The 15424-nt window shown below is 40.4% G+C and overlaps 1 protein-coding gene across 1 annotated transcript in view; it reads right to left on the bottom strand.

Moving 5' to 3' along the window:
• Positions 1-15424, bottom strand: part of LOC310688720 (uncharacterized protein) — an 86267-nt gene that overhangs the window by 13114 nt on the left and 57729 nt on the right. The window contains exons 5-7 of the mRNA XM_083465565.1: positions 13663-13788; positions 6599-6712; positions 4483-4636 (exon numbers count right to left, since the gene is read on the bottom strand). Of these exons, the coding sequence (XP_083321691.1) occupies positions 13722-13788 (67 nt within the window). The 3' untranslated portion in view covers positions 4483-4636; positions 6599-6712; positions 13663-13721. The remainder of the gene's footprint in view (positions 1-4482; positions 4637-6598; positions 6713-13662; positions 13789-15424) is intronic.

The following is a 15424-nucleotide window of genomic DNA, read 5'->3' as shown; positions in this document are numbered from 1 at the left end:
AGGGGGATGTATACCCCTAAACATTTTGTGAATCTAAGTTTGGCCTCATTGAGAGGGGCAGTATTTCAATATGAGTAGGAAAATGTGGGTACCCCTAAACATTTCTTTTAGAAATAAAGCACTGACTACAGCCAATTACTGTCCATCTGACTATACATATATCTGGAAAGAGGTTGGGAAGCTCTCACTTTGCCCAGGTATGAAAACAATCGTCAGAACTGGCTCCCATGACAGATGTGCAGACTAACTATACTATTTCGAATAGACTGGGATATTTTTGTCTGAACAGCGCTGGATACAATACGCCTCAGATCTGCAAATTGTTCATAAACTCTCCAGTAATTTCATCCCATGGATAGCAAGTACTTGCGCTTGCTTATGGAGAAACACAACCAAAATAAACCAACATAGACTCTTTATGAGGTGCTGAGCCTTCCTCCCCATAAAGGTTGTATACATTAAATGCACAAATGTCCAACAACCGTAATAGTAGAAGGGAGGGAAATCAGTTTTGCTTTTCTACTTCTTTTTCACTTACTTGGTATTAACTTAATGGTATGTGACACTCCTATCAGTGCAGCACAATAAAAATGAAATGGTGCCCAATGTGCATAGACACCATGAAAATCTCAATGACAACAGCGACAACAAAAATTATATGTCCTCTTTCCTTTCCTTTCCTTTCCTTTCCTTTCCTTTCCTTTCCTTTCCTTTCCTTTCCTTTCCTTTCCTTTGCTCTTTGTATTTACTTGAGAATATGAGGGTTGGCTCTCAGCACACCACAATAAAAGTAAAACTGGTGGTCAAAGTGCCAAGAAAGAAAGGCAAATAAAACCCCGCTGTTTTGCATCATGCAAGGAGATGCAATTCTGATCACAGAATATCACTTATGAGAAGTGAGAACAGCTAAAATCTTCACTGCTAGTTATTTTAAAACCACTACTCAAGCATTAAAAACCAGGTTTTAAAAGAGGGTTTTCATATACTACACTCTTATTGTGTTTATACTTTTAACAAAATGAATGTTTTTACTTAAATGTTTACAGCGAAATTTCTCATAAAAATAAAATATGCAATCATTTTATAGGATAATAGGCAAGCAGACATCTGCATGCAACATTTCCCTCATTAGATGTTATCATGTTAGCTTATTTTTATGACGTTGCCGCAAAATACAATGTGCTGATTTGTAACCTCCTTAAAATATATGTTTTGAAATCTTTAAACTGTGTTTGGGGGGATTGTTTCATTGTTTTACAATGAGCAGTAAGAATCCTGAGGATTAATTATACCAAGACCATCATGTGAACCAAAAGTCCTATACGTGTTACACCAGCTCTTCTCAGATCCCAGCTGCAATTTCAAAAGTGCAATAAGAGCCACAAATATATTAAGTATACATGTGTAGATGTGAGAACTATTGGTCTGATATAGGCTGACATAGATAGCAACAGCTGCAATCAGATACAGATTCAAGTACAGTATGCTTGCTCCCAATGGGCAGAAGACCATTTAACTGGACTGTGGCCAATGTATGCAAATAGCCCTCCTTTTTATTCAAATCACTATACAAAGCATAGATGCCATCAGTCCTTCGACATGCTGGGCAAGCACCATGAACTGACATCAATAGCATGTTTGAAACGGTGCAATGGGGTGAGGTACTAGGCATCACTTGTAGTGCTGCTCATACCTAAAGTTTGTATTACTTCTGTGTGCCCCAACATTCCTGTAGCAGGGGGCAAAATGATCACAGAGGCGGATTTAGGGGAGCATGACTGGTTTGGTTGCACTGGGCATGGAGCCATGAGGGTGTCGCAACTGTACTTTAGAATGGAGCATGAGAGGTGGAGGCACTAAATTTTGGCATTGCACAGGGCACTACTGAATTTTGAGACCCCCAAGGACTGCCACTGATAACCAGGAGAGCAAGGAAGTTATTAACAAATTTTAGATTTAGCATCTACAGATTGCACGTCACATGCTTCCAATGCGCCAAATTGAAGTGTCTCAATTGTTTTCCTAACAGAACTATTGTTGCTGGTGATGCAAAAAAGGAAATCGCTTATCAATGACTATTGAAAGCTGCCCCAAAACAGCAGCATGACACATGCTATTAACATTAGGAAAATGTTTTCCATGCAAAGAGAGAGAAATGGGATCCGTTAACTCTTTCAGACATGTTCCTCATAACGAAGGTGACAGGAATGCAAAACTGACATTTGAATTTGAATTAAGGCCTTCTACAAATCTACAAATCTATGATTCTAGCACACACTTACCAGATCATCTGAAATTGGGCTAGAGTCCTATATCATGCTGTGTTGGTGACACAGCTTTTTGGCATGCTGCTGCTAGATGCAACTCCAGGAACACCACTAGCCCAGCAACAATGATTAATACTACTATTGTTACAAATTGTTCTGTAGTAGAATTCCCAACCAAACCCAGCAGTGTTGCACAATAATAATTAAGAGTACAATGCGGAAGCAAGTGGAGACATGTCAAGACTCACCAACAGCATTTCTATACAACATTCTCACAGACATTTGGCTACCATAATGACACTAAGTCCAGTGCAATCTTGAATTTAATGCTTTCTTTCTAGCAAATGCCATAGAGTGTATGGTGCAATGGCCACACTGCCATATTTGCCAGGCACAAGAAACAGATTTGCACACATATATCCAAATCATATTTACATGATCAGCCTGCTCCAAGAGCACTGTCCAGTGGATTTCTTGATCCAGGAATGAAAGGAAGATCCAGCTTTACAAAGTACGATTTGGATAAGGTAAGTCTTGCGGTTTATTGTCTATTTGGTCACATAATGTCATGCTTCCTACAACTACTCTTGGAAATTGTTAAATGTCGGTTGCACTACCATATAAACTTTCATGGCAGTATTCCCGCTGAGGTTAGGAAACCTATTTCCAATAATTATGCATAGGACTGGGCTGCAAGTTATCAATATTAATTCTAAAACACACTGCACATTAAAGGCGTAATTAAAGATCAGGTAATCATTAACAAAATTGGATTGGAATTAATATGAGCAAAGATTCAAGGAATTGTCCATGAGTGTAACCATCATTGTGCAATGAAAACATCTGTATTTGCAGTACTGACATACCATAAATCAAAGTGTTAGAAGAGTTACTGATCAGCATGAAAGAATTCCCATTAAAGCTACATATGTTGCTGGAATGCTGTCAAACCACTCTCAAAATGCATGGCAACATACCAGATTGTTAGGCCAGAGATGTCTTAAAAACCTGTCTCTGAACTGGACAATCTGCATGAAGTCCTGGTTCAGAAAGTACTTTTCTGCTTTATTGGCTATGATTCAGAGTGGAATGAATCCCTCAAGCCACCATTTCTTTCATCTGGGTTTGGTCAAACTATTACACTTCTAAGCTCCAGGTGCCAAAATATGAATATATATCTGAGAAATTCCTTCTTTTTTCTCTGCAAAACTTTAAATCCAGCAACAAAGGAATTTAATGGGGAAGTTACTTTCTTTCTGAAGAGAATTCCACCCCAGCTTTCTGCAGCTCTGCTGTTTGGATAAAAATGATTGGAAATCATCACTCCAGTCATTTAAATAATCTGTTAAAAAGCTATTAGGTTTCCCTAATGCCTAGTCATTTTTAAATGGCTCTCAATTTGATTCATGAACAATACACGGCCAGTACATGATTCATGTGACCAATCACTTAGCAAAAATGCAATTTTTATTAAGAGCCTCTTCAGGAAACTGATATCATATGGGGGTGAAATCCATTGCATCTTGTAGCATTTCAACACAATTTTTCAAATGGTTATGCCTCGAGGGTCAACTTTTCATGAACCAAAGTTGGCAGAAAAGTTAGAATTGGTAGAGAAGATCAAGGAGCCCAAGGGAGAAGGAAGATGTGGCGCAGATAATTGTGAAAATTGTGCTCCAGTTCAAGTGCAATTGAAGCTTTGTAAAGACATTGAGCTATCAGTGCATCTCAAATTTTATTGTAATCAGAGCTCATTGCACAGTCATTAGAGGTGTGTACACATGTAAATGGCAGTGGCTACTTAGTTATGAATACATGGAAACGTTCAATGAGACAAATGGATTCTAGCCCTGCTATTGAGACAGCATGTGTTTGCTTAATCAATATGATAAGTAGGAGTTGCTAGATTGACCATGTACTGATATCAATTACATAAAAGTACATATTTGCAAGTATGTGCTAAGGTGTGGAATTAGCTTGCATTGACCTTAGGGATTCAGGGAACACAAGACAACTGGGAGCTAAACTGGTTAAGAGAATGAGCTGTGGTAGCCCTGATTCAAATCTCATCTCTTTGATAAGCTTTCTGGCTGGTCACAGGCAAGCAAGGGCACACCTAGGGGTTGATTGGGTTGGCCCCCTGCCAAGGGTGCAGGCCTGTGGGGGCACAAAAATCACACCTCTCCACTTTGGCTCGGAGCGGCTAGGAACCCACCTGTCCATCTGCACACTCCCTGAGCTGCTCCTCCACTGTTCTGGGCAGCCAGGCGAAGGGACAGGGAAGGAAATACATCTCCTTTTCAAGGGTACAGTGGATGGGGAGTGCTGATACAGCTGCTTGCGAGGGACGCAAGGGAGCCTAGGTACACCTTTATTAAGACAAGCCATATTTGTCAATTCCCAGTACTTATCTAACATAAGAATAAAAGGTACATGTCTAAGTTGTTGGAAGGATAGCTAAAATAATGTTTGTGAAACTCCAAACACTTCAGGGCAGTGCTATATGAAAACTTTATTATTAAAATGTTGGGCTGGGTACATCTGCACAAAGTTTTAGTGGACCAAAGTTTACTCAACAACTGCTGCCTCTGTCTTCTGAGTGCTAGATTGAAATTGATCTCAGCACCTGGCGCTTAATTCAAAGTGGAGTTTACTCTTGCAGCACCCTAGAATAAGTGTCTGTGGGGAATGGTTCTTCTCCACATTTCACAAAACAATCCTGGAGATTTGTTAGTTACTTTTCAAAATCACTAATATGGTTAAAGAAATGTTGCATATTTAAGGATTACAGCTAAGGCATAAGAGATATTGAATCATGCAATTCAGCGTGTTAGATCTGCTTATAGAAACATTTTAATTTATCTTAAAGCATTTAAGATTCTAAGTAAAGGTTTATGACGCTTCATTATAAAATGTAAAAGTGATATGGAAAACAATGCACTAAAATCCTAAACATGTTAGGAATAAATCCTTCTAAGTTCCATGGGGCGTACTCCCTTCTGTTCACTTCCCTTACCTAGAAGTAAGCCCCATTTAACTCAATAAGGCTTACTTCTGAGTAGACATGTATAGGATTGTGGCTGTTAATGCAGTTATGGCAGCAGTCCTAAGCATATTTACCTGAAAATGTCTCATTGTGTTTAGATGGATGCTATGCAAACATACTTAGTGTGGGAATGTGTGTTGTGCCATCCCTCATACAGAACAGAAAGCAACACATAGCAATATTAAGTAGAAGTGATCTCTTGAAATTTCTTGCTTCAGTAGAATTCATTTTATGCACTTTAAGAGGCTACTAAGCAAAAGTTTAATAATGTCATGTAAACTCATATTTTGAGGAAATCAGTAATTGTACTTCACAGAAACTATTACATAAAAGTCAATTCTATACCAAAATGCTTGGTCACTTGAAAAAATGCAACATGCTTAGCAACCTGATCAATGGTTCATTTAGACTTTTTACATTGTGAATACCCCAGTTACTGACTTAGTAAAGAATGATTCATAGTCCATAAATGTTAAGCACTCAAACATGCGTACAAAAGACTTGGATATTATCATAGACTCTTTCTTGGTAAATGATACTGGTGTTATTGTTCAGTTAATCGGTCCCATAATATGTTAAACAATGTACCAAGATACATACAATATCTTACAAGGTAATCCTCTTTGGAATCCACAGTTCAACTAATAAGTATTCCTCTCTCTAATCTCTCTAATCCTTAGTTGATATAGGTCAGGAAAACATTAAAACTAAGCTTCATTTGATAAAACTAAGTGTGGATTTCTTGTTAATTCTTTCTGCATTTTTTGTTATTTTATTTTGAGAACAATGTCAAAGTTTGGGATTTTTAACTTCCGTTCATTTCAATGGGAAAGACTAATGCTGTAATCCTATACCTACTTCCCTACAACACCGTCTTCAGTTACATATGCATAAACCCCCAGGTTTCAAAGGAACACAGCATCATTTTATAAGGATTTTCCATCTGCATAACAGCAATAGTTGTTAAACTTCTGCATGCAATCTGGTTTGGGACAGGTTATTTGAAGGACCACCTGCAACTACAGGAACCTGCCCAGGCCTTAGGCTCTGTTCACAGGCCTGCCAGCAAGATCAATTAGATAGATGGGCACAAGTCCTCTTTTTTTGGTGGTGCCCCTCTGCTTGTGGAATTCCCTCCCAAATTTGGGAGGAATTCCATGTAGCGCTCCACCAGTGCAAGCATTTCTGTTTGTCTATTAGAACAATCTTCCCTCTTCTCCCCACATGTATGGTTCTGGTAGGGTTGCCATATTTCAAAAAGTAAAACCAAAGTTTATTGACTTGCCTTCGATCCAGGGACAAAGTGCTGCCTTTTGGAGATATTGGGGGTTCTCTCTCTCTCTCTCTCTCTCTCTCTCTCTCTCTCTCTCTCCTACAGGCAAGAGTGCAGGGGGATGAGCTGGGAAAAACCTAATTGCATTAATGGAAGACATTGTGTGGGTTTCTGCTAGTGACACCAGTTACCTGAATCTGGCCCACAGTGCCCTCCAGATGTTTTGGACCAGGGTTTTGTTTCAGCCGGAACTCAGTTCCAGAACCTGTCAGGTGGGCACCACTGCCATTATAAGAGAAAGAGGGAGGCATTCATGGTGAGTTCAAGTGGGCGCCTCTTTTTCTAGAAAAATAACACTCTTTTGGACTATAGCTCCCATCAGCTCCCAAAGGTCACGAATGGTGGAAGCTGTAGTCACCAACATCTGGAGGGCAGCACATTGGCCACCCCTGCTAGAAACTATTTCAGACAGCTGTTTTAGTGGGTGGCGCTGTGGGTTAAACCACAGAGCCTAGGACTTGCCGATCAGAAGGCCAGCGGTTCGAATCCCCGTGACGGGGTGAGCTCCCGTTGCTCAGTCCCTGCTCCTGCCAACCTAGCAGTTCAAAAGCACGTCAAAGTACAAGTAGATAAATAGGTACCGCTCTGGCAGGAAGGTAAACACTGTTTCCGTGCACTGCTCTGGTTCACCAGAAGCAGTTTAGTCAAGCTGGCCACATGACCCGGAAGCTGTCTGTGGACAAACGCCAGCTCCCTCGGCCTATAAAGCGAGATGAGCATGCAACCCCAGAGTTGGTCACAACTGGACCTAATGGTCAGGTGTCCCTTTACCTTTATTTAATGTTTTAAATCATGTAGTGGAGTCACCCTTGGAGAACATGACCTGAGAGGTAGCATATATATCCTGGAAATAAATGAATATAATGCAGTTATTGTGGATATGTGTGCATCTTCCCAAAAGAAGGTGCTGGGTGTGTTTCTTTACTTGATTGGGGTTCAATTTACTGCTTCACTGCTTGGACAATTTCACATGCCTTAGGCTGTTTGAACTCATTAATATGAGCAGACATAGTCAGTATAAATATGAACATGAACATCTTCTATCTCACACAGTCATGCATTTCCATAGTAAGATAGAGCCTTATATTTGGAATAGTCTTTGTTTAAAGCCTTCTGACTTTATTTTATTCTTTCTCCCCTGCTCTAAAAAGAAAAAAAGGAGGGGGGAAGCCCAGTTATAATGGAAGCTTCAATTTATGCTTTATGAACAATGCCAGCATCATCATTTTAATGTTGTCCATATGGGCTTCTAATAATAGATAAGAGACTACACTTGTATTGTATGTCTTAGAGACATTTAAAATCTTGATAGGGAAAGGCTGATTTCATTGGCCCCACAGTTAAAGGAAAGCAGACCCTAATTAAAAGAATTCTGTTCTGAATTAACTAGTTTGACATGTGCTAATTGACAGTTCCTGTGAAATGGTTCTAATTAAAGTCAATATGTCTTTTTCAATTAAAAGGAAATTAAGAATATACTAATATACATTAACAACTTAATCTGCCTTCAATATCCCATATATCAGCAGCCTTAATGTTATTGGAGAGCCATCTGACATATATCTTCCACTGTTTGGTTGCAAAGTCTTATTACTCCAAAATAACACCAACCATATATGAATCCTCTTCCTCAAGGAGAAAGCTGGATTTTGCTCTCATTTTTGCAGACCCTAAGTGCAAGGATGATTAAAGGTAAACCCACGTTTCTTGACAGTTAAGGTAAGGAGGTATTCTTATTATGCTGCAAACTTTGGTTACAAAAGTTATTCTAGGAAAACCTTCTGACATTGCTCCTACTACTAATCAGAAGGTTGGCCCATTTTCAAGATTTGACCCAAGTATAAAATAAATTCATATGAGACATGTGCCCAAGAAAACTGACTTTCCCCCATTATATTCTTTTTATCAGCTTGAAAGAAGATGCTCTCAATAAATACTTTTTGATTTATATAAAAATGAAAAATATGATTGCCTGGTAGGTAAAGGAAGAATCCAACATTGAGCAAGTGGAGCACCACTCAGGCAGCAGGATTTCACTTTCCCTCCCTCTTATAGCCCCTGTGTACCCCAAAAATCTGTTCTAGTGGGTCACCCAACTCCCCAGAACAGATTTTGAGGGCTGCAGAGTGAAGGAGAAAAAGGCAACATCCTGATGTCTATAGGTGGTAAATTTTACTCAGAGTATACCCATTGAAATTAATGAGCATGACTAAGTTAGGTCTATTACTTTCAACCGGTGAGTAAAACTTCGTTGAATACCACCCCGTATGTCTGGATTCAGCCCAATGTGCTGGAAGCTGCCCCTTGACTATATGCAATGATGAGGAAATGCTGTTTATCAACCATAATATTAAATCAAATATATATTATCAATATTTTAATGCTAACAGCTGTGCTGATTGATAATATTCCTTTACCCTTTCTTCAATACCAGCACTGATACAATTAAGCAACTGCAATATATGGTAGACTATTAAAATTCAAATGATTTCCTTACATAAAATATATGGTCTAACTTTGGTTTCTGTCTGTTTCAATTGTTTACAACGAACATAATTAATTATGTTAATTTTGGAGTCACTCTTCCCTTGTAAACAGCATACAGTTTAATTGAACGTGGAAAACTGCCTTATATTGAGTCAAACTACTAATCTATCTAGCTCAGTACAGTGGTACCTCGGGTTACATACGCGTCAGGTTACAGACTCCGCTAACCCAGAAATAGTGCTTCAGGTTAAGAACTTTGCTTCAGGATGAGAACAGAAATCATGCTCCAGCGGCGTGGCAGCAGCGGGAGGCCCCATTAGCTAAAGTGGTGCTTCAGTTTCAGGTTAAGAACAGTTTCAGGTTAAGAACGGACCTCCGGAACGAATTAAGTACTTAACCCGAGGTACCACTGTGTTATCTGCACTGACTGGCAGCATTTATCTGAGGTTTCAGAAAGGGATTCTTCCTAACCAGCCATGTAGCCAGCTGTCCTTGTGGAGATGGCCAAACACATTTCTAGATGGGACATTGGGGGGGGGGAGGTGAATTGTGCCAACCAATTCCTCCTCCACCACCCCACATCACTGCTGGAGAGGATGTGAGGGCCAGGCCAAGGGAAGGGAAGGAAAAAATATGTCCTGTTCCCCCCCCCCCCCCGCATCTGCCCCAAACATAGCTGGCAATGCCAAGGATTGAACCTGAGGCCTTCTGCATGGGAAACACATGTTCTGCCACTCTCTCCCTTTTTTAAACTAAGAACTTTGGTATAAGTTCTCATCCTAAAAGACATGAAGAGAATCCATGGCCACATTCATACCATAAATTTGAAGCACTGTGATACCACTTAAAGCAGTCAAGGCTTTGCCCAAAGTATTCAGGAAGCTGTAGTTTGTTAAAGGTACTGAGAGTTGTTGGAAGACCTCTAGTCCCCAAAGTTCCCTGCAAATTTGTAAACAGTTCTGGAAAATGTAACTTTGGGAGGAGGGGGTCTTCTAACATCAGGTGTACATGGCTTCAGGCATCAGTGGTATGAGTGCACTGGAGCCAGAATAAATGTGTACGCAGCCTGAAAAAAGGCCATACGGGTCCTCCATCAGAGTGAGACCTCCTAGGCAAGGTGGCCAGGAGACTGCCTGTACCACCACTACTTTGCCACAGTGACAAGAATTTTGGGGCCTCCCTCATCCCGCTCTAAGAATGAGGCAGGGTGGAGGAGGAGAGCCCTGCCGTAGCATCATATGGGCAGCAACAGGAGCTTGAGGAGTGGTCCAGCAGAGAGACCACAAATTTACTACTCCATCTGCCCATTGCTTGAGGCCATTTTTTCATTTTGCCCTATGACTGGACTGGCCCTGGAGCAGAGTGGGAGGAAGCACATGGTTGTGGCTTGCGCATGTAGCCCTAAGCCATGGTTCAGAATTACATCGGAAGTGGACCAATGCATCAAGATGGTGTCCTATGGATGTATACGGGGGAGAGCTTCCAGGCTATTACTGATAACCCCTCTTTATTTCCAGCAGATCCAACGTTTTCCCTAAGAATAACTTCTGCACTACCTTCTTACTCACAATTCGCAGGAAGCAAACTCCAGAACAGAAGCAAGTAGGAACAGGGGCGAAATCATTCGTGTATCCCCTGCTTATATAAACCACCTCCAAATGAAGTTGTTGATTCGAGCTAACAAATCTGGATTACAGCCTCAGGACCATGTAAACAAACAACTTGAAGATTATAGCAAGCACATCTATGAAGGTAAATGCATAAATCTAGAGGCGTCATATATAGGCCTGGTTCAAAGAATCATGTCTTAATAAGAACAAACCTTGGTTCAAACAAAATGGGAAATTGTAGTTAATTAAAGACTTTTGGTTTAATTGTTTCACACTGTGGGGAGAGGCAAGAGGGGCCTTTGCACAGGCAAAGGATTTGTACATATTTCAGCTTATTAAAATGAGATATATTCCAAAAGCATCTATAGGATCCAAACCAGGATGATTAAAGTTCAATAACATGTGCATTGTTAATATCAGCATTACCAACTGATTTATTTATTTGTTTTGCCTTTTGAAATAACCTTCATTTGGCATGGATTTTTTTCCCCTAACTGTACTACAGTAAATATGTGTTTTTATTAAGTCACTATATTAGCAGGATTTTTATGGTGAGAACAGGGCAAGTGAGAACTGCAACAAAATATTGCAGTGCATCCTCGTTCCTAAAAGCATCTGAAATGTCCAGGGAAACCCGGGGTCTTTGGCAGCCCATATTGGAAGTGTTGTTTTTTGGCAATTTTCATTTAAAAAATAGGTTAAAAACTTCATTTTCTTTGGAGATTTTGAAGAAAAAAACAAGTCCGTCCCCCTGCTGCCGCCGCAAAAAAAAAAAAAAGTTCAACAACTTGCCTGAATTTTCACTTTTTGAAATATGGGACTCCTACCTCCACGCAATACTTGTTTTCCCACCACCACCTCACAATTCCATTTTTCATCTTCCAACCATTGCTCTACATTGTGTGTAGCTACTGAGTTTGTCCAGTACTCATTGGACTATTATTATTATTTATTGAATTTATATACTGCCCTATACCCGGAGGATTGCCTCCTCAGATTTGTTTAGCAATGACTTATGTTTGTTTTTATTTCCCAGTTCATTAGACTTCAATTCCCATCATCCTTGACAAATCGACCCATGCTGGGCGAGGCTGATGGGAGACGTAGTCCAGCATTACCTGGGGTCCCAAGGTTGGGAAAGGCTGCCTTAAAGGAATTATTTGTGCATTGGCAATAATTAATCTGAACCATTTTGCTCCTCTTTCTATGGCTACTAATTATCATAACCCTTCTACAAGATTAAAGTGGGAGAGTGCAGACAAGAATACAGACATTCTGTCCTGCCTTTCCATTATGTAATGTTCAAGGTGGCTTACAGAAAATTTACATTTTTAAAAAAGCTGTAAAAATCAAATCAAATAAGCACTTTAAAAAAAAAAAAAAGGTACAATTGGCATGTTTTTTAGGCTGCTTCCCAGTCCCAAAACCCCTCATCCAAACCTCTGGAGAACAGGTCCCTGGAGAGGCAGCACACCCTTAGACTAGGGAGTACATGTATGCCACTTTCCTCTTTCTGACTAGACAATACATTACTGCTGCTATATAAACAGAGGAAGTGTGATGATTTATTATTATGACCCAGTTCTTACGTTTCTCTGATTTTCATGGCTTTAAATCAGAAAGAGTTTTAAACTGGAACTATTTTTAACTGCCTTTGTAAGTGAAATTGTTTTTAAATGTTTGTATTATTTTATATATGGAATTGTTTTTAATTGTTTTTAGACTTCTTTTATGGCTATAACTCTTGTTTGTTTGTTTTACTTGTTTTATAATTGTAATGTGTTAGCATTGCAACCCACACTAGGACCCTGTTGTGCAGGGAGGTAAGAAGCAGAAATAAATAAATACATAAAAAACCAATTTCATGATGACACACTGGTTTTATTACATACACCACTCTGATTGGTTTTTCTTGATTTGTGGTGTATAAAATAAATAAGCAAACAAAACAGGCATGCAGGTTGAGATCATGGTCACCTTAGGCAGTACACCTTTCTTTAAATTAAAGTCATTTCAGCTAAACATCTTGAAATTCTATATACAGATTGATGGTGCAAGGCTATTCGTAAAGGGTCTGGTGCTTTAAAGCTATTTGGAAGAAAGGCTTTCTGACTTTCTGGTGATCTCAAAATGGTGCAAAGGTTGGGATTTCCTCTTTGGCTTGCATACACATGTGCAAGGCTTGGCTTGTTCTGGTTTTAATCTCATTGTTGGCAGATGGCAGATGGGAATGTTTTGTGGCTTGTAGGCTTTGGACATCGCTGATGCAACCATGATCGCTCGCACAGATGCACCAGAGAAGAGCCATCTCGGTCCTTATACAATTTCCAGATTCCAGCTATCTTTGCCTTTATACAAATAATTAACCCGGCATCCTTTCTGTTTATATCCCAACTAGCAAAAGCAGAATTGTTTGTGTGAGGAAGAAACTGCTGTGTTGGCAAGGCGAGGCAAGCACATCCTAAAAAACGCTCCAGTCCAAGGAAAATTTTTCTTGGCAGTGGGTCTGTTCAAGTAATCAGCATGTGGGACATGGTATGCCATGGCCCAGGCAAGACCCCCTGTTACTAAAGCCTGTTTCTGCTCAAGTATCTGTCCCCCATCTCTCCTCCTCCCTCCCCCCACACCAGTCACATTTGCCTGCCCTTGAGTTCTGTGAAATAACTATACATCCTCTCTTAATATATACATTCTGGAAACTGTTTTCACTGCTAAAACAGAACAGATAAACATATTTTCAATATTTATTTGTTCAGCAGATAGAAAACAAAGTAATATGGGGTGGTTTTAATATCTTATTGGCTTTGCTATCCCAAGATCTTGGCCTCCGGCAGCCTTTCTTTACACACCAGGTACTGTGCTTCCCCTTCCCCTTCTCCCCCCCCCCTTTGTTTGGTTTTTTAATTGAATATTTCATACCTTAGGTCAGCTGATTCTGGCCCCTGTTTGTTTTCCACATTCCAATGTGTGTTGCAGCATCAATTTTTAATTATTGTGGTTGTTATGATGAACATGAAACGCCATTCAAGTTGCTCTCTTCGTTGCCTGGGAAAAGAAAGGAAAACTCCTTTTATGTATCAATGGCTGTATCAGACTGACCGCTTTTACCATGTGTTCTTACCAGCTTTATATTTTATTAAAGTTCCAAGCTCCTGTTTCTTAATTTTCTAGAACCTTCTGAAGTTATCCAAACTATGTGTAAAAAATAAGACCCAGGCTGCTTCCAGACTGTTGTTATTTTGCAGATGGGATTCAGCGTCAAACCAGCAAATGTAAAGTGCACAGAGATAATGGATTTAGAACTCTTGCACAGCTCACCAATGGATTTTTTGCTGTAAAGAAAGTGATGGGCAAAAGGCACCAGAAAATGTGGGGTAGTAAAAACTGCTTAAGGCAGTTGTATAACCTCCTGGCAAACAAATCAGAATAATAATATAACAATAATATTATAATAATTTATTATTTATACCCCGCCCATCTGGCTGGGCTTCCCCAGCCACTCTGGGCGGCTTCCAAAAAAAATATTAAAATACTGTACTACATCAAACATTAAAAGCCTCCCTAAACAGGGCCACCTTCAGATGTCTTCTAAAATCTGGTAGTTGTTGTTCTCTTTGACATCTGGTGGGAGGGCATTCCACAGGGAGAGAACCAGGCCCTCTGCCTGGTTCCCTGTAACTTCAGTCTGTTTGCTGCCATCCATCCTCCAACCGCCTCCAAACACTCACACAGGACCTTCACCGCCTTCACTGGTTCTGATTTAAAAGAGAGGTAGTGCTGGGTATCATCCGCATACTGATGAACACCCAGCCCAAACCCCCTGATGAACACCCAGCCCAAACCCCCTGATGATCTCTCCCAGTGGCTGCATGTAGATGTTGAAAAGCATGGGGGAGAGGACAGAACCCTGAGGCACCCCACAAGTGAGAGCCCACAGGTCTGAACACTCATTCCCCACCACCACTTTCTGAACACGACCCAGGAGGAAGGAGCGGAACCACTGTATGATAGTGCCCCCAGTTCACAGCCCCTCAAGACGGTCCAGAAGGATGTTATGGTCGATGGTATCAAACACCGCTGAGAGATCCAGCAGAACTAGGAAACAGCTCTCACCTTTGTCCCTAGCCCGCCGGAGATCAGTGCGACCAAGGCAGTTTCAGTCCCATGATGAGGCCTGAATCCTGACTGGAAGGGATCCAAATGGTCACTAAACAAGTGATATTGTATAATACCCCACATAATTAGTGTATACAAATTGGGATACATCACAGATCAATTACCACAGATAAGGCTTTATCACCTCAAAGGTAAAGGGAACCTCAAACACAATACTTAATGAAGCTACAAGCTTCTGTAGGCTGAGATATCAGCTGAGACATCACAAAAGGATGTGTGAATATCAGCTCTACATTTTTGGCCTTTTGTGATGTGGCAGCTCTAGCTGTCAATGAAAGAAAGAGCTTCAGAGTGACATCATCATACAACTTGGTCATTCACTGGTCATACAGGGCAGCTCTTTGCAAAGGGCAAAAGACATGGTGAAGCATCAGCTCACTTTGATGGAGTTGGTATAATGCAGGCTTCCTCAACCTTGGCCCTCCAGAAGTTTTTGGCCTACAACTCCCATGATCCCTAGCTAGCAGGACCAGTTGTCAGGGATGATGGGAATTGTAGTCTTAAA

The sequence above is a fragment of the Podarcis liolepis genome (assembly GCF_965112155.1).
Source record: "Podarcis liolepis genome assembly, chromosome: 11".
NCBI classification, from domain to species: domain Eukaryota; kingdom Metazoa; phylum Chordata; class Lepidosauria; order Squamata; family Lacertidae; genus Podarcis; species Podarcis liolepis.
Note: the sequence above shows the minus strand (reverse complement) of the source record. Positions and strands in the feature narration are given on the sequence as shown.